This window comes from Tursiops truncatus, chromosome 14 (assembly GCF_011762595.2).
Source record: "Tursiops truncatus isolate mTurTru1 chromosome 14, mTurTru1.mat.Y, whole genome shotgun sequence".
NCBI lineage: Eukaryota > Metazoa > Chordata > Mammalia > Artiodactyla > Delphinidae > Tursiops > Tursiops truncatus.
The window spans coordinates 5505924-5528725 of NC_047047.1; the positions used below are offsets into that span (position 1 = coordinate 5505924).

A 22802-nucleotide genomic window follows, 5' to 3' on the forward strand; every position below is an offset into this window, starting at 1 on the left:
TTCACTGCATGTTAAGATCAAATGGGCAGTCAGGAGTGGAAATACAATCCATGCCCTAAAGGACAGGGCCACCCTTCACAGGATTCCTGATCTAAGAGGAAACAAAGTCGCGATTTGGAGAAGTCATAAAGCTAATATGTGAGCCGACAGTCAAGTCAAATAGGAGGACCGGAAGTACTGTTCAAAAGAAAACCAGGGGCTTCCCTGGTGGCGCAGTGGTTGAGAGTCCGCCTGCCGATGCAGGGGACGCGGGTTCGTGCCCCGGTCCGGGAAGATACAACATGCCGCGGAGCGGCTGGGCCCGTGAGCCATGGCCGCTGAGCCTGCGCGTCCGGAGCCTGTGCCCCACAACGGGAGAGGCCACAACAGTGAGAGGCCCGCGTACCGCAAAAAAAAAAAAAAAAAAAAGAAAACCAGTAATTTCACAAACATATATTGTTTAGGATTAAAAATTTTAAACTATTACATTTAGTATCTAATTGGAAACTAATGGAGGGTTATAGATAACAAAACTGACAATTTTATTAAGAATTAAATAGCATGGTTGTGAACAGAAACCAAACATGTTCTCTTAGGATTTCCTCAGTGCTTCAGGTCTAAGTCCTGAAATATTAAGTTTTTCATTTCCAATTCCTCTTTCGTTTTCAGTTTTTATCCATTGCATGTGTGAAGGGAAGATCAAGGGGCAAGAGAGGAGGTGAGAAGGAAACTGACATGGCAGTCTTGGCAGGGACATAGGAGTCAGGGCTGGGGGTCTAGAGAGGATTCCCAGCCCAGAGCCAACCCCAAGTAGAAGCAATGATGACATAGACGGACTTGTACATGCAGCTTCCCTCCACTCCCGGAGAAGAGGCTTTTAGTGTTTCTTAACAAACCTGTAGCCAATTTGGTCAGCCACCTGACAAAACCCTAGCTCTAACCGTAACCTGACCCTAAATCTAAGCAAATCGTGGTGATGAAGTTTTGATGAGTGGCGTGCTTTCATTTCATTTTTTTTTTTTTTTGCGGTACGCGGGCCTCTCACTGTTGTGGCCTCTCCCGTTGCGGAGCACAGGCTCCGGACGCGCAGGCTCAGCGGCCATGGCTCACGGGCCCAGCCGCTCCGCGGCACGTGGGATCTTCCCGGACCGGGGCACGAACCTGCGTCCCCTGCATCAGCAGGCGGACTCTCAACCACTGCACCACCAGAGAAGCCCGCGTGCTTTCATTTCTTAATGCCCATCATTGCACAGTAGGGCACGCTTCTGTGCCGGTGTCCCCATGTTTTGTCAGATGGCCAGTCAGAGCGTAGCAGACGGCCACTGGGGTTTGGATGCTCTCAGAGCAGAGACATGTGTCAGAGACCAGGCCTGCATCTACAGATATGCTTTGCCAAGGGTGTTAGACTAAGGGACTAGCATCTTTTCTTAAGGCCAGGCAGTATATTTAGTGGGGTGTTTGTATCCTGTGTAGGGGAGCAAAAGTATCTTTGAAGTTCCTCTTGTCTTAACTTCTCTTTCCACTTTCCATATTTCTACTATAGGGAAATAATTTCAGCATCTAGCAATCACATCCCCCTTCTTCTCATTGCTAAAGTATAATTTTCAAAAAGTTAAAAGCATACCTCTTATTGCAAACATAAAACAAACACAGACCAACAATTTTATTCAACTCATTAATTAATGATGAAACCAGTAAGATGTTAAGACTAGTTCAAAGGAGAATTTGAAATAGGTACAGACGCAGATATTAGTGAAGAATGCTGAAGTGAATTTGCTAACATGCAAAACTGATTAATATCCTAGAGGGGGTATCTCTACGGACCGAAGTTTATTTGCATTGCTTTGGACAAGAATTGTTTGTATTACTATCCATTTTCTACATCTTTTTTTTTTTTTTTTTTTTTTGCGGTACGCGGGCCTCTCACTGTTGTGCCCTCTCCCGTTGCGGAGCACAGGCTCCGGACGCACAGGCTCAGCGGCCATGGCTCACGGGCCCAGCCGCTCCGCAGCATGTGGGATCTTCCGGGACTGGGGCACAAACCCGTGTCCCCTGCATTGGCAGGCGGACTCTCAACCACTGCGCCACCAGGGAAGCCCTACACGTTATCTTTTAAAGTGTACAATTCAGTGGTTTTCAGTATCTTCACAATGTTAGGCCAGCATCACCCCATTTTCCAAAACATTTTCATCACTCCAAAGGAAACCCTGTACCCATAAAGCAGTTACTCTTAATTTCTCCCATTCATTCCTCCCCTCAGCCCATAGCAGCCACTAATCTACTTTCCATTTCTATGGATTTGCCTATTCCGGACATTTCATATAAATGGAATCATATAATACGTGCTTCTTCATGTCTGGTTTCCGTTTGGTATAGTGGGTTTCAAGATTCATCCATGTTGCATTGAGGCATATACCAGTACTTCATTCATGGCTGAATAATACTCTGTTGTTTGGATATAACGGATGTTGTGTACCTATTCATCAGTTGTTGGACATTTGGGTTGTTGCCACTTTTTAACTATTACGAGTAATGTTGCTATGAACCTTCACGTAAATTTTTGTGTGAACATAGGTTTTCTTTCTTTTTTAAAAATTATTTATTTATTTATTTATTGGCTGCGTTGGGTCTTAGTGGGCTCTTTGTTGTGGTGCGCAGGCTTCTCTCTAGTTGTGGTGTGTGGGCTCCAGAGCACGGGCTCAGTAGTTGTGGCGTGCGGGATTAGTAACACCCCGTGGCGTGTGGGATCTTAGTTCCCCAACCAGGGATTGAACTGGCGTCCCCTGCATTGCAAGATGGATTCTTAACTACTGGACCACCCAGGGAATCCAGAACATAGGTCTTCAATGTTTTCATTCTCTTGGGTATATATACCTAGGAGTAGAATTGCTGGGTCAATAGTAACTTCATGTTTAACTTTCTGAGGAACTTTCAAACTGTTTCTCAAAGTGGCTACACCATTTACATTTCCAACAGCAATGTATGACAGTTCCAGTGTCACCAACGCTTGTTAGTGTCCATGTTTTTTCTTCTTCTAATTACAGCCACCCTCGTGAGTGCAATGCGGTATCTCACTGTAGCTTTGACGTGCATTTCCCTGATGGCTAATGATGGTGAGCATCTTTTCATGTGCTTATTGTCTATTTGCATATCTTCTTGGGAGAAATCTCTGGCTATTTTCTTTTAATATTCCAGTTCACCAATGCACTTTGTGTGATTTACTGTTATACCTATGTGTGGAGTTCTCAGTTTCAGGTATTGTATTGTTCCATTCTAGGATTTCTATTTGACTTCTGTGTGTGTGTGTGTGTGTGTGTGTGTACACACACACACACACACACACACATATATATATATATCTCCACTTCTTTGCTGAAATTCTCTATATTTTCATTGCAATTCTTGAACTTATTATTTACATATATTCTACTCTGTATCTGGTAACTCCAATATCTGGCTATTTCATGAATTTGTTACTAACAGGTTTTGTTCTTTTCTCTTGATTTTTAGTCATGTGGTCTTGTTTCCTCTTATGCCTGGTAATGTATTGATGCTGAATATGGAGTATGAAAGACCATGGAAAAAAGTGAGTCTTTGGATGGTGTTATCATCTATTGGGAGAATTTACTTTTGCTCCTGGTGGGTCATTAAGGTTGGGGGAAGCATTTGAATCAGGCATTGGGATGCTTGTGGGCTTGGCAGGTCTAGGCTTTGTGAAGGCTTGTCTTCTTCTGGGTCTTCTCTACTCTGAGGAAGTAACGCTTTGGGGATCCTAACTCCAGTTTTTATCTCTCTGGCCCTGTAAATGTCCAGAAGGTGTGCTTGGTTTCTTAGTCGCTGAGCTGCCACTTGGAATCTGCAAATACTTAGAGGGGAAGAACTTGATCATATGTCTGGCTCACCTCCTCAGATTCTTGTCACCTCAAGTCCTTGCTGCCACAGTAGTTCTCTCATGACTTGAAGAAACAGATTTAAAAACAATACTTTGTCCAGCTTTTATGGTGGTTTTCGGCAGGAGGATTGGTCTTTAACTGCCATTACTAGAAGAAGTTTCCCACATTTCTCAATGTCTTGATGAAGATGCATGTTGTGGTTGTAGGGTGGTGGTCTTGATGGCCAGGGGTATGGTATGCTTGTGGGGTGTTGGTTGAGTAGGTTGCATATAATATATCAACTCAAACATTCTAATCTCCTAAGCCTTCAAACCCTTTCCTTAGTCTACAATATGCCAGGGAAGTTTTAGCATCTCATCCTCATTGAATTTAGGCCATTATTAAATCCAGGCTTCAATAAACCAAGGAATCAAACCTTAGAGCCACTCAGATGTGCTGAATATAACACATTACATGAGGAGTCCCGAGTGAGTGTATGTACGTTTGTAAATCTTGCTGATTCCAACCTTACATGTCATCCCTCTTGGTGTAACACTGTAGATTCCATTCCCATACATGACCCTCAGCTTCCTCTCAATACACATGGGCAAGATATTCCAACTTCCTTGGTGTATAATCTATCTCCACCTCGTCCCCAGCAGACCTTGTGGTTTTCTTCTGGGCTCAGCTGGGAGTTTATTCTTGCTATGGGCCCGGAGTCAATGAGGTGCAGTGTGGGCAGGTTTTGAGAACGGGCATCCAGATGGGAGACAAAGGCCCCAGGTGAAAGGTCTTCTTGTGAGTGATTGCTAATTTCCTTAAACAGGGGAAGAGGGGCTGCTTCTGTAGGCAAGGGAGGCTTGGGGTTCAGGAGCTCAGCTTTTTAAAACAATAATATATTAGTATTGTTTGTTCAGCATCTCTAGAATCTACAATTATGTTTTTTATTTGCATTTATGAAGCTCTATTTTGAGTCTTCCCCCCCTCCCTCTTTCTTTCTCTTTCTATTGATCAGTCTTTCTAGAGAGCGTATTAATTTTTCAATATCCAACTTTTGGGTTTATCTGTTTTCTCTATTATTTATTTATTTATTTAGGCTGCACCGGGTCTTAGTTGCAGCATGTTGGATCTTCATTGAGGCATGTGGGATCTTTGTTGCAGCATGCAGGATCTTTACTTGTGGCATGTGGGATCTTTTAGTTGCGGCATGAGGACTACTTAGTTGCGTCATGTGAACTCTTAGTTGCGGCATGCACGCGGGATCTAGTTCCCTGACCAGGGATCGAACCCAGGCCCCCTGCATTGGGAGTGCAGAATCTTACCCACTGGACCACCATGGAAGTCCCTCTATTACACATTTGTTTTGATAAATTTTGTTGATAATGTTTTGGATAATTTTGTCAATATATGTTCTAATTCTGTTGTTCCCTGTCTCCTCTTCATTTCTTTGAGTTTCTGCATTCAACTTTTTAAAAAATTCAGATATAATTGACATAAAACGCTGTGTAAGCTTATGGTGGACAACATACTGATCTGATACATTTATACTGCAATATGGTGGCCATTGTAGCGTTAGCTAACACCTCTATGGCATCACATAATTATCACTTTGTCTGTGTCCACCCAAATATTCCCATCACAATCTATGGTCCTGCTCCTTCGTGGTCAATGTCCTAATCTTAGCAAGAGAATTTGCTGAGGTTGAACACTTAAACTTTGCAGTAAAGGGAAAAGAATCTGAAAGAGAATGGACATAACTATCTATCTGAATCACTGTGCTGTACACCTGAAACTAATACAATATCGTAAATCAACTATACTTCAGTAAACCACCCCCCCCCCAACTTTGCAACAACTTTGTAACCTGAACAATTATATTTAGGATCTGAGGATGACCCCTGTGTGTCCTGCAGCTGTACCCTATAAAGAATTCTCTGAATGTCACCATATCTGTATATTGAGATTGAAATTTAAAACTTCATGCTTATTTAAAAAAAAAACTCTTCAGGGCAGTCAGAAACAGCCATCTCACTCTACACTCTTTGTAATTATCATCATTATCATAGCAATCAGTGTAACAGCAGCAACGGCCCTCCACGCCTTGTCCCCTATCTGCCCGTCACACTACCACCAGGGCTCGCTTGAGTAATCCTGTGGCCGCTGTGTCGCAGATTAGCACACCCCTTTTGCTCCCAATGCGTGCACAAATATGTGAGTAGCCCAGCCAGAATTCCATATTGAGGAACTGTGTGTGCTGGGGGCCTTCCTGGCGTCAGTCAAGGTCCTGGCAGGAAACAGAACCCAACTCAAGAGACCTGCTACTGAGCAGGCATGGGCAAGATTAGGAAGCCACCTGTATGAGTTTGCTAGGGCTGCCATAACAAAGTGCCACGAAGTACGTGGCTTAACAACAGACGTTGTCTCACACTTCTGGAAATCCGAGATCAAGGTTGGTTCCTTCTGAGGGAAGGATCTGTTCCAGGCCTCTCTCCTAGCTTCTGGTAGTTCTTTGGCTTGTGATAGTCTAACTCCAATCTTCACATGTAATCTTCACATGCTGTTCTCCCTTTGTGCCTGTCTGTGTCCAAATTTCCCATTTTATAAGGACACCAGTCATACTGGATTAGGGTCCACCCTAACGAGCTCATTGTAACTTAATTACACCTTCAATGACCCCATTTCCAAATAAGGTCACATTCTGAGATACTAGGGATTAGGGCTTCAACGTATGAGTGTTTTGGGGGACACCCCTAACACCAACCTTGAGTGCCCAGAGATGAGTGACAGTGGGAAGCTGTTACCACCTGTGCTGGATACTCTCCACTGGCCCCTCCAGTTCCCCTCTCCAACCTTCACCTTGCCCTGTGCCCAGGAGCCCGATCTCTACAGACAGCATCGCCTGGGCTCCCTTGCCTTTTGGCTTCTATTTGACTTGGCTAATGGGCACAGGCAGGAGCCTCGTGGGTGGGAGGAGAGAGAGGTCAGTGCACCATACCCCACAGGACCCTTCCCATCCTCTCCCAGCTGCTTTCATAGATCACTTTCCGTGATTTAATGTCATATAGTTTATATTTACTATTTGGCAGATGTTAGGAGCTTAATAATGTTTAAAATATGGGTGAGTGTATATGTGGATTGTTGCACTTCCAAGAACTTCTGTACACTTAGTAATAATAGCTGACATTTATTATGTGTGTTCTAAGCACTTGAATATATTATACACTGGATAGTACCTATAAAGGAGGTGCTATGATTATCCCAATTTTAGAGCTGAGTAGACTGAGACTCCCTGAGTTTCCTATCTTGCCCAAGGTCAAGGTTGCACAGTGAACTAGTAGCAGGAATGGGATTTGATCTAGGGCAGTCTGTCCCTAGAGGTATGCCCTAAACCACAAAGACATATGTGCTGATCTGCTCACTAGACCTGCCCTCCCGACTTGACCTCGCGCCAAACACGTTCATTTTCCAAGCCCCAGTCAAACCACGGCTGTTCTGCGGGGTCTTCTCAGTCCCCTCCCAGAGGAACTGACCCTTCATTCTGTGCACCCCACAGAATGGGTGTCCCCAGCATGACACCCACGACACTTTGTGCCTGCTTTCCTACCTGAGTCCTTCAGGGCAGGGAACCCTGTTCCACTCATGTCCGCAGTTCCAGGGCCTGGCAGCGCATCTGACCGTCGGGGGTGGGTGCCGGCAACTATTCCTGGAAGGAATATTTTCTAGTCACCCCTGCCCACCCTGAGCGCTCTGCGGCACCCAAGTCCCCCTGAGAACAGCTGACTCCCTCCCTCAGTTGTGCTCAGGGGATATTTGTCCATGGCCTGCACTTCTGGACCACAGCTGCCCCTGCCCCCTGGGTGGGCGGTCCCGTTTGTCCTGGGCACAGGGCTCTTACCTGGCTTCTCACATACTGGGTCAGATATGGGTTTCTGATCCTCTACAAACAGATTCCTTGGCCTCCAGTGAAGCAGTTCTACTCAGTTCCCAGGAATCTTGTGAGAGCTTTACCTCAGTTTTGTCCTAATTAAGTCACATGTTGTCAGGGGTCCCTTTGTCAAAACCCGAGGGTCATGTTGGAGTTTCTTTCCCTCTCTTTCTAGGATGTTGGATTTAACTGCTTCCTTGAGGAGACGCCTCGGAGTCCCCCTCAGCTGTTCAAGGCCAGCGTCCATGTGTCTATTTCTACCACGCTTTGAGGAAATACTTTTAAAGCCCTACCTGCATATTCGCTATAGCTTTTCTTTACTATCACCTACTCCATACTTCCCAGCTTTTCAATTCTCTGAGAACCAGCGTGCCTGGTTTCGTTCCTGGGTAGGGGACCTGCAGGGGAGCCCTAATATCGGCATCTTCTGTGCTCACGAGGGGCGTCCGGTGTTGAGTTTGGTGTGAACCTTGCCGCAGGGTCCTACAACATCGCCGCTTCTTCAGCAGCTCCGAGGGATCCCTCGTGAGATCACGGAAAACGTACGCTCAGCGTTTAAAAAATTCGGAAAATAATTTTTAGCTTTTAACGCTGTTTTTTGGTTATTTGTAAAAACGTTTCTTGTTATTTTAAGTGCCGTGTTATTCCAAACACACGTTGGTTTCCTGGGGTGCATTCTGTCCCCCCTAAGATAAATGCCCTAGCTCGGCAAACTGCAGCTGGGACAACAAGATGTCTTTTTCACCATCGCCTCCTCTTCCTCCTGCTGCTGTCCGGGCTGTCTCCCCGCAGGGGCGTTGGAGAGAAGAGGGGCCGCGGCGCCCCCCGCGAGCGTAGGGGGAGAGGCGGGGAGCCCGGCAGCCGGGATTGGACTTCCTCCCTCCACTCCGGAACTGCGCTGGAGCCGCCGGGACTCGGAAACCCTGGCGGCGCCGCAGGAGCCGGCGGGGTGGGCGGGGCGCGGCCGGTGGGCGGGGAGAAGCGACCGTGGGCGGGGCCGGGGCGGGGCCTGCGCGCTGGCTGCGCGGGCCGCGAGGGGCGAGCTGCGCCCGCCGCGCTCCCCGGACTCACGAGCGCAGGGCGCCGGCTGGCTGCGCTCCCCTCCGCCGCCGCCGCCTCCTCCTCCTCCCGAGTGGGCTCGGCCCGGCGGCCAGGGCGATGTGAGCCGGGGCCCGCGGGCGCGGCCGGACCTCCGCGATGTGGCTCAAGCCCGAGGAGGTGTTGCTGAAGAACGCCTTGAAGCTCTGGGTGACTCAGAAGAGCAGCTGCTACTTCATCCTGCAGCGGCGCCGTGGCCACGGCGAGGGGGGCGGCCGGCTCACGGGTAAGGGGCGCGCCGGGGCGGGTGGGCGCAACGGCCGGGCCCGGACCTCGCTCCCCGCCAGGCCCGCGGCCCCAGTCCGGGGCTGCGGCGCAGGTGGCGGTTTTGTGGGAGACGCCGGGCCGGCCCTGCTTCGGGCTTGTTTTCCTTTCTCCTGCCTCTCTCCTGCAAGCTCCCGTCGAGGTGGTGGCAGAAGGGACTTGCGGGCTCGTGCATTTTCCCGGGCGGGGCAGGTGCCTTCGCCGCCTGGCCCGGTGACCGCCCGGAGGCCAGGCTTGGCTCGGGAAGCGAAGGAGAGACGCCGGCTGGAGCGAGGGCCGCCCGGGGAGGAGCGGGGCCGTCGTGCGGGGCCAGGTGACAGCGGGTGCGCCCCGGCCATCTGGACGCGCCCGAGGCTCCAGGTGGTGTCGCGGCTGGGGACACACGGCCGGCCCACGGTGGGGCGCAGCTCGGGAGGCTCTGGCAATCCGGGACTGTCGGGCGGGTGAACGGGGCGGGCCGGGCGGGCCTGGGACGGTCTCCACGCCCGGAGGAGGAACGCAGGTGGTACGAATCACGAGCTCGTGATCTTAATAGCAGAACTGAGCAGGTCAGTTCCCCGCCCCCATCCCTTCACTTTCCTCCTAGGAATGAAAGGAGGAAAAAAACTCAGGCTTGTAAAATTTATTTTTTAAAAAAAACATTTTTTTCCTCTAAAAGTTATGGTCCAAAACTCCTTGAAAATCAGGCCTTTGGATAACTTGCATTAGCTGCGACACCTGTTTAAAAGGTCAACAGAGGAACAATATGAGGCTTTTCCAGTTGTATCTAGGGAAGCTATATGGAATTTCAGATTTTGGAGTCTGAAATAAGAGGGACTTTAGATCTTCCCATTTTGTCCCTCCTTATGCCAAGGAGGAGACCAGGGCGGGGGAGAGGGCAGTCAAGGGGACGAGCTTGGATCCCTGGGCCCATTGTTGGTGACTGCTGCCTGTTTATTCTGGGGGAGGCCCTCCTGGAGTAAAGGCTACTGGGAAATGCGATTCATACGTCCTGAAAGGGCAGAACCAGGGCATTACCCTTCCCACACTTTAGGCCGGGGAGGCCGGAAAGCAGGCAGTTGGATTCGGTAGGGAGGGTAGACTTCACTGAGCCTCAAGGAGTCAGCCGGAGTTGGTGGGATTTCTGGATGGAAGGGGCAGTGGGGTGACCTGTGGTCGTGGTGGGCAGCAGGTGGGCCTGCTCTGCGAGCTCTGTGAAGCTCTGAGTGGGGGAGTTAGTGTAGGAGGTTGGGTGGGCCTCCTGGGCCCCTGGGCAGCACAGTGACACTTAGTGCCTGGGTTCTCGGGAAACGGAGGCTGGTGGCGCCCTGTGGGGCTCATCAGAGGCGAAGAGGCCAGAGGAGGGGTTCATCTCCCCAGTCCTTTGAAGGCTGTGTATCTTAATCATTGGTGCGTTAAACACAGCACCTGGGCTATAAATGGTCTCCTTTAGTAGAGGGTGAGGACAGGGCTTGAAGATTTGTGACACAGCAAACATAGGAACGTCGGTCCAGCAAACGTTCATTGACTTAGTTCGGCGCACACTGACTGTGGGATGCTCCTCCTGTGGCTACTTTGGGAAGGACTTCAGGTTATTCACCATCCAGCAGGGGAGGTGGGTCCAGACCTGGAGGGCAAAGCCTCAGATCCCGTGCCTGATGGAGGTTCAGGATGCCTTCCCTGCTGGAGAGCCTGCTTTGAAGTCCAGTCTGTCTGAGATGAACTCAAAATGATGCTCTCACTCCTGCTGCATTCCAAAATCAAGCAGGGCTGTAGCACCTGTGCCTTTGGGCTTTACTTTGGTTTGGGTTTGCTGTGAGTATGCACAATTTTCTTATTCTTTATTTATTTTTTTAATTTATTTTTTGGCTGTGTTGGGTCTTCGTTGCTGTGCCCAGGCTTTCTCTAGTTGCGGTGAACGGGGGCTTCTCCTTGCAGTGGCTTCTCTTGTTGCGGAGCACGGGCTCTAGGCACATGCGCTCAGTAGTTGTGGCTCGCGGGCTCTAGAGCGCAGTCTCAGTAGTGGTGGCGCACGGGCTTAATTGCTCCACGGCATGTGGGATCTTCCCGGACCAGGACTTGAACCTGTGTCCCCTGCATTGGCAGGCTGATTCTTAACCACTGCACCACCAGGGAAGCCCCCAATTTTCTTATTCTTGAAGGCAGTAAGATTGGCCAAAAAAGGGAGGAAAATTCCCCACAAAAAGACCCCTGGCACTTTGCTTTATTTCTTGGAGACTCAGAACCTCCTGGTGATTGTGAAAGGGTGGCATCCCCTACGGCAGCTGAACACTCCGCCTTTGGACATTTAGCCGGGGAGCCAGTGGCTGTACCAGTTAGGCAACCCTGTTACCACATCCTCCGATGGCTGGTCTTACTGGGGCTCTTACGAATGTTGTAAAATCAAAACACGTGACACAGAGGCCAGCTCCATGTTGGTGGCGGTTGTCAGAAAACATAGAATTCTAATTCGTCAGATATTTAGCAATTTATTTCAAAGATTTAAAGCTTAAACTGAGTTTATCTCTGAAATCAATGGGTGTGCATTCTGACTGGTTTTAGGCTTTTCTTTGGAGAGAAGCGAGTAGAGGATGATTAAGAGGGCTGGAGATAAAATGTAAAGGAGCAGTAAAAGGAAGTGTCTCTTCTTGTATTGCGATGCTGAGTTTGAGATTAGGTAGTAGGGGCTTAAAAATGGGAGGTCTCCATTGGTGTTTAAAGTAATCTGACATGTTGAAAACTTGCCCACCCTCAGAAATAGAAGACTTTGTTTCATTGGAGGATTGTAGTTCGTCCTCCTGCTTACACACACACACACACACTCCCTATACACATCTCCAGGTTTATTTTCTCCACAGCCCTTTCTAATATACAAAATATTTATTTTGTTCATTGTTTCCCTTACTAAATTGTCTGGTCCATGAGGGCAGGTATTTTACCTGTGATGGTGCCTAGCCCTGCGTATATGCTCAGTTAACATTTGTAGGATGAATAGATGGTTGAGTCCATGCATGAATGATGGAGCCTACTTTTTTTTTTCTCAAAAGTTGGTTGGGTGTGGAGGCCCAGCTTTCAGACTGAGCTGATCACATGGGCCAGGAAACATGCCCTCTCTCTCCTCGGCTTCCTGTGTACCTGCAGGCTGACCCACCCAAAAGCTGGAGAGAGTGGGTGGGAATTGAAACCTCCTGTCTATTTTTGTAGCTTCTCCTTTGAGGGCAAAGGAGCGGGGCACCAGCCTCTCAGGTGGCTTCAATTACCAGCCCCAGGGACCCGCTTCGAGAAGGAGATCCTGGGCTGGGGAGGGGGCAGGTGGTGGTGGAAGGCAGTGACCTTCGCTTCCAGTGTGAACATGGTGTGGCTGAACACAGTATTGTAAGATGTTTCCACAACTCCCCTGACACAGTGATTTTTGCTGCCCTGGAAGGGAGGAAGTGAAGTTATACAGTGTTCCCTTGGATACGGTCTCCAGCCTGCGGGAATATTTCTTATAAAAGTGCAGCTCTGGGAGAACAGAGTGGGAGCAATTAGCCTTTGGGAGGTGGTGGGCAGAAGGACACCCAGCATCACTGCCCACCCCCACCCCCCGCCCCCAGGGGTCTCTGATGCACTTAAAATGAGCAGCATGAATGAAACTTTAAAGACCGATGGGCTTCCCTGGTGGTGCAGTGGTTAAGAATCCGCCTGCCAATGCAGGGGACACAGGTTCGGGCCCTGGTCCAGGAAGATCTCACCTGCGCAGAGCAACTAAGCCTGTGCGCCACAACTACTGAGCCTGCGCTCTAGAGCCCGCGAGCCGTGTGCACCACAAATACTGAAGCCCACGCGCCTAGAGCCCGTGCTCCGCAACAAGAGAAGCCACTGCAGTGAGAAGCCCCCGCTCACCACAACTAGAGAAAGCCCATGCACAGCAACGAAGACCCAATGCAGCTAAAAATAAATTAACAACAACAACAACAAAAATAAAGACCGAATATCACCACCCAGATGTGCCCCTCTGAAGGATTTTATTTATTTTTCAGTGTTTTATTACGCACATTCCTGTATAATCTTGCAGTTCTTTCCCCAAAGAGGCTGGCAGTTTAAAAGTTATAATTTGAATCATATATTGATGTTTTCTACTTTTCAGAGTGTTTCTCTTTGGCCCCTGTTCCTGTCACCGCATTTGTAACAGTTATGGGGTAACCGATTTCCTAACGGGGTCAAGGGAGGAAGTATGGAGTGGGAGTGGAAAATATGGGCTTTGGAGTCAAGATAAGTTTGTTGGGTACAGATCTGGGCCAGTTTATTTGGCTTCTTTGAGCCTTCGTTATAACTCTGCCTTAAGGCACGAACAAAAACTAACTTTAGAGTGTTAGAAGCTGTTTTCCACCATGGCTACCCCATCTTACTTTCCCATCAGCAATGCACAAGGCTTCCGATTATAATAAGGGTTAGAATGAAAATAAACAACATACATGAAGGGCTTAGTTGTGCTTGTCACCTGGTAGGTTTGAAGAAAAGCAAAGCAAAGTAACATTTAAAAAAACCGAAGAACAAGAGCGCTTCTTAGAACAGAAGTGTCGTAAAATAGTTTGCATAGTAGTGAAGGATGTAAGCGACGTTTATCTATTAGCGCAGGATTTACTAAGTGTAATTAGAAGATTAAATATTTAAATAGCAATTTGTGCCAGCAGGATTTGGATACAGGGGGTCTTTGACCACATTAAATCCTAGTAAATAAAGGGAACTGAGTGTGAGTGGCCGGCTGTACCCAGGGTGAATCGTCTCCTGCCTTGGGAACAGTGTCCCCGTGACTGGGGGAGTTTCATCTAGGGATTCCCGTGGGGCTCCCAGAGCTTGCTCAGAATGACTCTGTGCCATGGCTGGAATGGTGAAGCCCAGCACCAGTGTGGCCTTTCATGTAGCCCGCCTGACGTCAGCTGAGTCCTGCTCAGGTAGCTGAGGTTGGTGGTGGATTTCGTCCCCGCCACCAGCAAAACCCCTTTGGCTCAACAGGGCGGCCGTTGCATTGTGCAGACTCCCCACATATTGGCTCTAGAGTCTTCCATACTTCGGTCTTGTTTTCCAGAAGCACAACAAGGAAGAAATCACAAACAGCAGAAGTACTTTGATTCCAGGAGCATAAATCAGAAGGTTTATATAAGTAAAGTTACTGGTGTTATCTCTAAGGGCTGATAAGCCATTAACAAAAGCCTTGGGGTTCCCAACAGATGCATTTAATGAGAACATAATAAGGGCCATGCATTTGTAATTAGATAATCAAACAAGGCCTGGGCTGTGTCACTCCAGGAAATAATATGAGGTACAAATGTGTGGGTAGTTTCAGCCTAATTGGGGCTCTTTAGGAAGAGCTGGAAATGATTGGGAGGCTTGGAACATTTAAAGAATTCATCTACTTGAGCCATATTCTGGCAGCATTGGATCAAGGAGGGATTTATTTAAAATGAAAGTAGTAAATCTGATCATATTTCCAGCACAGGTTTTTTTCCCCCTTATTTTGTAAAGCTTTAGTCAATTGCATTCAAAAGCAGCCCTGAACATATTTTCACGGCTCCTGGGGTCTCGCGTGAGCTACCCCTGCACCACCTCTAAGGCTCTTTCTCCTCTGCCTTCTGCTCTCGAGCAAAGACCCTCCAGTGTCGGTCACTTTCCTCTCCTGGGCCTTCACGGGCTGTTCCCTCTGCCTGGGGTGCTCACACCTCCCCTTCCCGTCTCAGCCTAAGCTTCCGTGCTTGGACATGGACCCCGCTGCCCCCATCCTCTTGTCCCACCCTCTACTTTTCCTTTATAACACTGACCACTGTTGGTTGTGATGTGGCTCTTTGTGGCTTTATCTGTTTCGAGCAAACCAGACCTTGAGCTCCAGAAGGGAGGTCCCAGGTCTGCGTCCCTCCCCACTGTGCCGCCTGCGCTGGAATCCTTGCTGTCACTGTGGCTGGAGCGCTGTTGATATGTATTTAGTGAATACACGGACGCCCACGTAGAATTGATAGCTGTGAGCCTTTGAGGTGGAGAAGTGTTTCGTATGATCCTGAAAATGGAAGTTACGAAGAAAACAGGAATAAATAATACAGAGGGTTGTTATTGCCATTTCACACACCCGCCCTATGTGCTTGTAAGGATTAGTGGTTGTTTGTCAGCTGCGCCAGCCCAGCTGTTAGAACTCCCTGTTGGTAACCTTTATGGAAATGATCCTGTACAGACCCAGAATGATTTTCCCAGCACATCACCAGCCAACTTACACAGCTCTACGAATCTGAGTCATTAATATTCTTGAACATTTGGTGGGTGTGTTGTAACCATTAGATTTTATTATTTTTCTGCTTCCTTTTTTTTTTTAACTTTAAAAAAAGGGAAAGAGAAATCAACAACAAAATAAACAGCCCCCAGTAAGGTCTCCTTAGGAAAAAGTACTGTGTGATTGGTTTTATTCTGAATAAATACTTACTAGTAGAGAATGGATATTCAAATATAATGGGATGATAGTTTGCCTGAAGTTTTAAATTATGAAATCTCGTGGGCATTAACATCCTGAATTATGTGTTAATACTCCCTTGCTTTTATTTATAGTTTTTTTTTAAATTTTTTAAAATTTTTTATTTTTTTTGCTGTACGTGGGCCTCTCACTGTTGTGGCCTCTCCCGTTGCGGAGCACAGGCTCCGGACGCGCAGGCTCAGCGGCCATGGCTCACGGGCCCAGCCGCTCCGCGGCATGTGGGATCCTCCCGGACCAGGGTACGAACCCGTGTCCCCTGCATCGGCAGGCGGACTCTCAACCACTGCGCCACCAGGGAAGCCCTATTTATAGTTTTGACACATTTATATGTATCCCTAATCAACACATTGTTTAGTTTTGTATGTTTTTTTCTTAAACTCTTTACAAGGGGATCACACTTTATGTATTTTTTCCGAAGCTTATTTTTCTGCCCCCCTCCCCCATTATAGTTCCAGTTTTATATGTATAATTATGTTTCTCTAACATTGAACCATGCTGATGCATGTAACCATGTTTATTTCTTTTCATTGCTGGGTAGTGACCCATTGAATGAATATACCATTGTTGATTGATTTATTCGTTCATTCTCCTGTCAGTTGATATTTGGGTTTCTAGTTGCTGTTGTTTTGCTATTACAAATAGTGCTGCTGTGAACATGGTCAGAGATGTTACTTTTGGCCAATCTAGTAGGTATTAAAATAGTATTTGAGAACCAGCGAGATGGTGTTTCCCTCATAGGGATAAGAATCTTTTTATATGTTTATTAAGTATTTGTTTTGCCTTTTGAGAAAGGTTTGTGTCTTTTTCTTATCTTAGGAGCTGTGTGTGTGTCTTTGTATGTGTGCATGCATGTGTGTCTATGTGTTCTGTATTCTTTTTCTATTATATGTATTGAAAAATCTCACTCCATGCTTGGGCTTTGTATTTTTGTTGTGGGTCTTTTTCTTTTTTTTTTTTTTTTGCGGTACGCGGGCCTCTCACGGTTGTGGCCTCCCCCGTTGCGGAGCACAGGCTCCGGGCGCGCAGGCTCAGCGGCCATGGCTCACGGGCCCAGCTGCTCCGCGGCATGTGGGATCTTCCCGGACCGGGGCACTAACCCGTGTCCCCTGCATCGGCAGGCGGACCCTCAGCCACTGCGCCACCAGGGAAGCCCTGTTGTGGGTCTTTTAAAGGACCAAATTCTTAATTTTCATGCAGCCAGATGTACCATTCTTGTCCTCTAATAGTTTGTGCTTTTTGTTACTTGTTTAAGAAGAAATCTGTAGAAGGGAATCTCTGTGATGATGGTGAAGGGAGAGCCTTAAATGAGAGTCTGGTCCTCAGTCCAGATAGGAGCAGGGCGGAGGATCCAGGACAACTCCTAGGAGAAGAGAAACTGATAGAGCAGGGATACGCCTGCACTCGCACGTGTTGGAGGAACATGCGCTCACCAGGGGAGAGCTTGTGGATGAATTCTTGACACATAGAAAGCTGAATGAGCCAGGAATTCCAGGACAGTTGTCAGCTCCAGGGAACATAAAAAGCTGTGTAGGTTAGGAAAGGTTTCATCCTTTCACTACAAAGCTCAGCTTGCACTAATGTTTACATCCTTACAATAATGTAAATATCGACTCTGGGTCTAACCCAGGCTGTTGCCTAATTGAGGAGTGAGTGGCAGGTGGGGTTGCTGAGTGAACGGGGGGATACATCCTCCACTTCTGGAAGTTGCCAGCCGATGCCCGTATGGAAAATTGAAGAAGTAGTCGTACCAGCATGTTCCCGGAGAAGTGCAGGTAAATGGGGAAAAAAACTAGTAAAGAGCTGGGAGTGGTTGCCCTCGGGGAGCCGGGAAGTGGGAGCAGGAAGGGGCTGCTGGGTTTCTCATGGGCCTTGTCCAGTTAGATGCTCCTTTCCATGCACATGTAAACTGGATAAAATACAGAATGCAAACTTTGGGAGAGCTTGGCATTTTTTCTGGGTAACGGGAATCCCGTGGGTAACGGGGTCAGGAGAGGCATTGAAGCAGTCGTATTAGTGCCTCATGGCCGTGATTCCTGAACTGCCCTGCTTCACATATTTGTCCTCTCAGTAAACTATATTTAGCCTTCAAAGTGTCTCAAATATGTGGGGTATGTCAGTTTCACCTATTTTCAGAAATGCATCTACTCTAACCACAGGTACTTTTATTTGAAATTAAAATATATTCTGGGTGATTGTTTTCCTCCAGAGAAGAAATCATACATTATAATACATTTATAATTTTTGTCCCTTTCCTGTAGGTAGGGTACTATAACTGGATCCCATTCCTTCTGGGGTCTCAGTTCCTTAACCTGCAAAACAGTGATAATATAACAACAACAGCAGTTTTTGCTTTGTGGAAGTGTTTATATTTCCAACTGTTATATTTTATAGACACGTTGGCAAAATCCACTTAATTATTTGTATGTAAAGAAGAAGAAAAAGCCCAAAGAATATTGCATCCAACAATGCTGGCATTTTTGTTCTCATGAAGCGTATGGTCTGGAGGGGGGCAAGGTGCTTGTGGTTGGTGGGGGGCAGTATTAAACCATGAAATACAGAATTATCAATGGTGGTAAGTATAGGGGGTGTGAGAGGGAATAACACGGAAGCTAATTTAGCTTGAGGTGTCAGGGAGCATTTCTCTGAGGACCTGTGATCTCAGCTGAGACCTGCAGGGTGTATAGGATGGTGCTAGCCTGCTGCAGAGTGAGAGAAAGAGCCTTCTGCGTGGAAGAAACAGCATGTGCAAAAGCCCTGTGGCCTCTGAGAGCCTGCTTTGGATAAGTTAGCTTTGACGGGCTGTGAGCTGTCCAGTAAGGCCTGGACAGAGGAGGAAACCACAGAGGGGGGTGAGGAGTGGCTGGGGAGGGGAGCAAATCAGCAGAGTGGATTTTTCTAGAAGGCAAGAGAAGAGTGTATTTAAGAAGGAGGGAGGGAAGAGGGATCATCTCTGCAACGTCATGTGGAACAGGCTTGTAAGACGTTGGCAGCCTCAGCGAGAGCAGTTTGGGTGCCGGTTGGCGTGGCGTAGGGGTGGGCTGGAGGCTGCTGGTGGGTGGTGAGGAAGTAGGGACCGCGTGTGGGTACAGCTTGGTCAAGGTGGAGTTTGGTTGGTTTTTGTTGTTGTCACTGTTACAAATATATTATTTGTCAACAGAGTGTCTGCTGAATGATGGATCTGTAGGTATTGTGGGCTTGCGGAAGGGCAGCTGGGCCTCGAGATGGGCAGTGGGTAGAATTTGAAGAGGTCAAGGAAGTAGGTAAGGCATCCAGGGGAGGGAGACCTCAGGAGCATTTCCCAAGGAATTTTGTTTTGGAAATGAGGTTATGTGCTCAGGACTGAACAACAACAACAAAAACGCCTCAAAGGATCTGTAACTGACGACCAAGAGAATTTAACTAATTTCGATGGAACCCAAGGATGCTGGCTTAGCCCTGGACAGTGATTGCTTCACCTGGCAAAAGAAACCCTTTGAGGAGACCGTGGCAACTTACAAAATTGAGTAACGTTACTTGTTTGGCATTTGGTGCCACGCCCCTTGTACCCTCTTGTTGGGGGTAAGTGCTGGTGGGAATCTGATCTGGCTTCACTAAGTGTTTTGACCAGACTTTATTTCTCAGATTCATAAAGCTAAATAGTCTTTTGTTGTAAATCATGTTATCAGGATTCAAAAAATAGAATTTATTGCTAGATGGAAAATGCAGATTATTTCAGTGAACTACAAAGGCTCCCCAGGAAGTTTGGCTGCCCTGAGTGATTGAGTCCATCTAACAGGGTTCTGAATTGTGGCCCAATGATGGGATGTAGGAATGTTTTCATGAGGAAATTTGGTAACATTTTAAAAATGGGATGGGCCTAGTGATGCAAGGTGTGGAAGGAACCTCTGGAGTTTCTCACTTGAGAAGCAGTATTTACATGACAGAAACTCTTCGTTTAAAAAAAAAAAAAAGGCAGAAAAGGTTAGTGCCCCTTAGAGATTAGATATTTCATCTGCTACAGGAGCAGAGAGCCAAGGTGGGTTCTGAGTTTCTGTTATGTTGCTGTTTTGCTGTTATAATTAAAAACAAATGTAAAATGTAAGCAAGGCCTTAAGATTACTTTCAGAATAGATAGCTCATGATCTTGCATCTGTCAAGGATTCAGTCACAGCAAGGATTTGGCTGGAGAGACTAGATTTGGGTAAACCCAGTGTAACAAAACAGTGTGTGTGTGTGTGTGTGTGTGTGTGTGTGTGTGTGTGTGTGTGTGTGTGTGTGTGTGTGTGTGTGTGTACATACGTGTGCCTGTGTTTTTCATCCGCATATAATAGAGCTGTCTCTCAGTGTGGGGATTAGGTTCCGAAATCAACATGAAGGACAGAAATTGCTTGCGGTTAAACTTACCCTGAAACCAGCAGCGTCACCTGTCTTGGTAATCTGCTCCTGGTACCGGGAGTTTCTGCGAGGTGGAGGCCTCAGTGGAGCTGGGAGATTCCAGCCCCCCTGGGGCTCACACCAGCGCATGTGTTCCTGGAGTTGTGGGCTGTCCAGGTGAATTTATTGTCCCCTCTGTGTTTTGGTCCACGTTTTGCCTCTCACTGTTTTTTTTTTTTTTTTTTTGCGGTTGAATTTGGTAAATTAGAGTGAGATGCGTGTCTGCTGTACCACCACTTGCTGGTTGAAGTCAAGTTCCTGAGCCAGCTCCGTGGCCAGGTGAGGCTGATAAGAGATGGCGCTGCAGCGTAGTGTATTAACCTGGGAGTTGCTGTTAGGTGAGGTTGATGGTGGTGTGTCCGAGGGCTACAGTTCTGAAGTCTGATGCTCAGGTGGCTTTGCTGTGAAAAGGTCTGCATTAAGCGGGTGTTGTTTTGTCTTTCAGTCTCTTGCTTGTCTTCATTTATCCAAATAAAACATTGAGATTTGAGGAGGAGAGAGGTTGGAAAGCCTCTTGTAGAACTGCAAGGTTTTCTTTGATGGGATGTGTGTCCCACTGTAAGAGCTGCTTTCCTTTTTTGGTTTTTAACTTTCTGCATGACCTGGAAGGCTGGATTTGAGCACTGTATATTAAGAGCCAAAAGTTAGGTTAGAGTCATATAATGGTAAGCGTGTTTACTTTTTTTGAATTAAAATCTACAGAAACCCACACTGTAGGCCTGAAATCCTACTAAGACTCAAGACCATAGGCTCCATAGGTGAGCATCCCTTTATAGCAGAAAGATCATTAGAAAGTCTGTGCGGGGGTGGGGGTGGGGGTGGGGGAGGGAAGACGGGAAGACAGGAGGGGGAGACAGAAGGAGAGGGAGGGAGAACCTCAGAGAGAGACTTAAATGGCTGATGTGCTCACACGAAAAGAGATCCTAATCGCAGAAGCTTTGGGAAGACGTGCTCTAATATGCTACATGTATAATATTGTGATATGCATTCCTGAAAAGTTTTATTTAGAATCAGACTTGTATAAATTAGACAGTTTCCCCATTACTTAAGCCTCAGAGAGATCTCCATTTTAAGAACAGAGTAAATTATTAAAGATGTATAGAAAAATCTATAAATTTGAATCAGATTGTAGTATTTCAGATGTCAGAATATTTTTATTACAAGCTAAAAACAACTTCTTGGATCAAAACTGTCAAAAACAAAAAAAGGGAGATGGGGACTTCTGTCTTTAAAACATCAACCCTAAAAGACAAAGGAGGGCTGTGGATTAAAGGAAACTGAGCAGTACATGATAACTAAATGTGATACCCAGCCCTAGAGAGGGTCCTGGGCTGGAGGGGAAAATGCTCTAATGGGTGTTTGTTATTGGGTAACATAACACAACCGGAATACAAAGAGTAGATAAAAGCATAGCATGTGTTAAATTGAGTGACCTTGGCAACTAGGCTATTGTGTTAAGAGAATATCCGTATTCAATATCGTATCACATCACATCACATCATACCATAGCACGTCACATTATGTCATCCAGCATAGCGCACCATATCACATCATATTGGTCATCGCATATCATATCTCATGAGAAAAAGAGAGGGTGTTAGAGCAGACGGGGTGAGCTGTTAACAGTTGGTGAATCTGTTTCTAGGCAAAGGGTATATGGGTGTTCTTGGTCCTATTTTAATTCCTGAAGCTTCTCCTTAAGCTTGCAGTTACTTCCAAATAAAAAGTTAAATAAACAAATACGTTTAAGTGTCAGCCCGGAAGTACTCGTCCACTTTGATTGAGGTATTTTGAGCCTGCAATAACAAAATATAAAGTAGAACTTAAAAAGAACCTTTATTTAGGAAATTTCTGCGGGAAAAATAACTTTGTTGTGGTGCGAACTAACCACCCTCTGCTTTTCTCATTGAAACAACCATTTTTGTACACTGGCTTCTAGAGTTCAGGTTTCTTGGGGTCCCGGTTGCCGGGTGCAGCAGGACAGGTGGTCGGGATTCCGCACCACCCGAAGCTTGAAGTGACTTTGACACAGGACTTTTTAATATCGTGTGTCCGTGTTTCAGTGTTAGGTCAGGCCTTGGTTGTGGTCAGTAAACAGTTGAATTTTAAGAGCGTGAAGCTCTTGGAAAACAAGTTCATTGACTAGGTATTTACTGGGCTTCTGGGTGCCGAGCTCTCTTCCAGGTGGTGAACATGACAAAGTCCTGCCCTCATGGAATGTACTCCACTCTTGTAATTAATCTAGAGCAGCTCTACTCCAGTGATTACTTAGTCTAGCAATTAACCTAGAACGACTCTGCTCTCGTGACTACTCTAGCAATCAATCTAGAACGACTCTGCTCTCGTGATTACTTTCTTATTCTAGTAATTAACCTAGGACTGGAATTCTCAAGTGTGCACGCAAATCCCTTTGCATATGTCAGCCTGGGCGTCATTTTAAACTTACTTCATGAAGACGTTTTGTGATGTTTCTACCACACCGTGAGAGGTTGGCTTCTGTGGCCTTTGCCCTTAAAAACGGAAATATTTAGTCCAGGCAGTTAGGGCCTTTGAACCAAATCTTTGAGGTTCTTGCCTGCTTTGGGCACATTATTCATAAGCTCTGTGTTGGGGCCAAAAGACTTGAAGTTTCTCCTGCCGCCTTGAAGTCTTTCTGCCTCCTTCTCATCACTGGGGACCGGCAGGTGGAGGACCTACTGTGAGCACAGCTGGCCCGGGGTTCCGCCCTGGGCCTCGGGTGCGGGTGTGTCTGGGGGCCCAGCCCTCCTGCGCT

General features: G+C 47.1%; 1 protein-coding gene across 9 annotated transcripts in view; it reads left to right on the forward strand.

The window, feature by feature from the left end:
- Nucleotides 1-8782: 8782 nt before the first annotated feature.
- Nucleotides 8783-22802, forward strand: part of TBC1D8 (TBC1 domain family member 8) — a 121795-nt gene continuing 107775 nt past the window's right edge. For 3 of the 9 annotated variants that reach the window (XR_012325575.1, XM_073791028.1, XM_073791027.1), the window contains exon 1: nucleotides 8783-9100. Coding sequence is in view for 8 of the 9 variants with exons in the window: in XM_073791028.1 (XP_073647129.1) it covers nucleotides 8974-9100 (127 nt within the window). In the remaining variant the exon portion in view is untranslated. The remainder of the gene's footprint in view (nucleotides 9101-22802) is intronic. The other 6 variants (XM_019931209.3, XM_019931208.3, XM_019931210.3 and 3 more) reach the window with 3 other exon arrangements.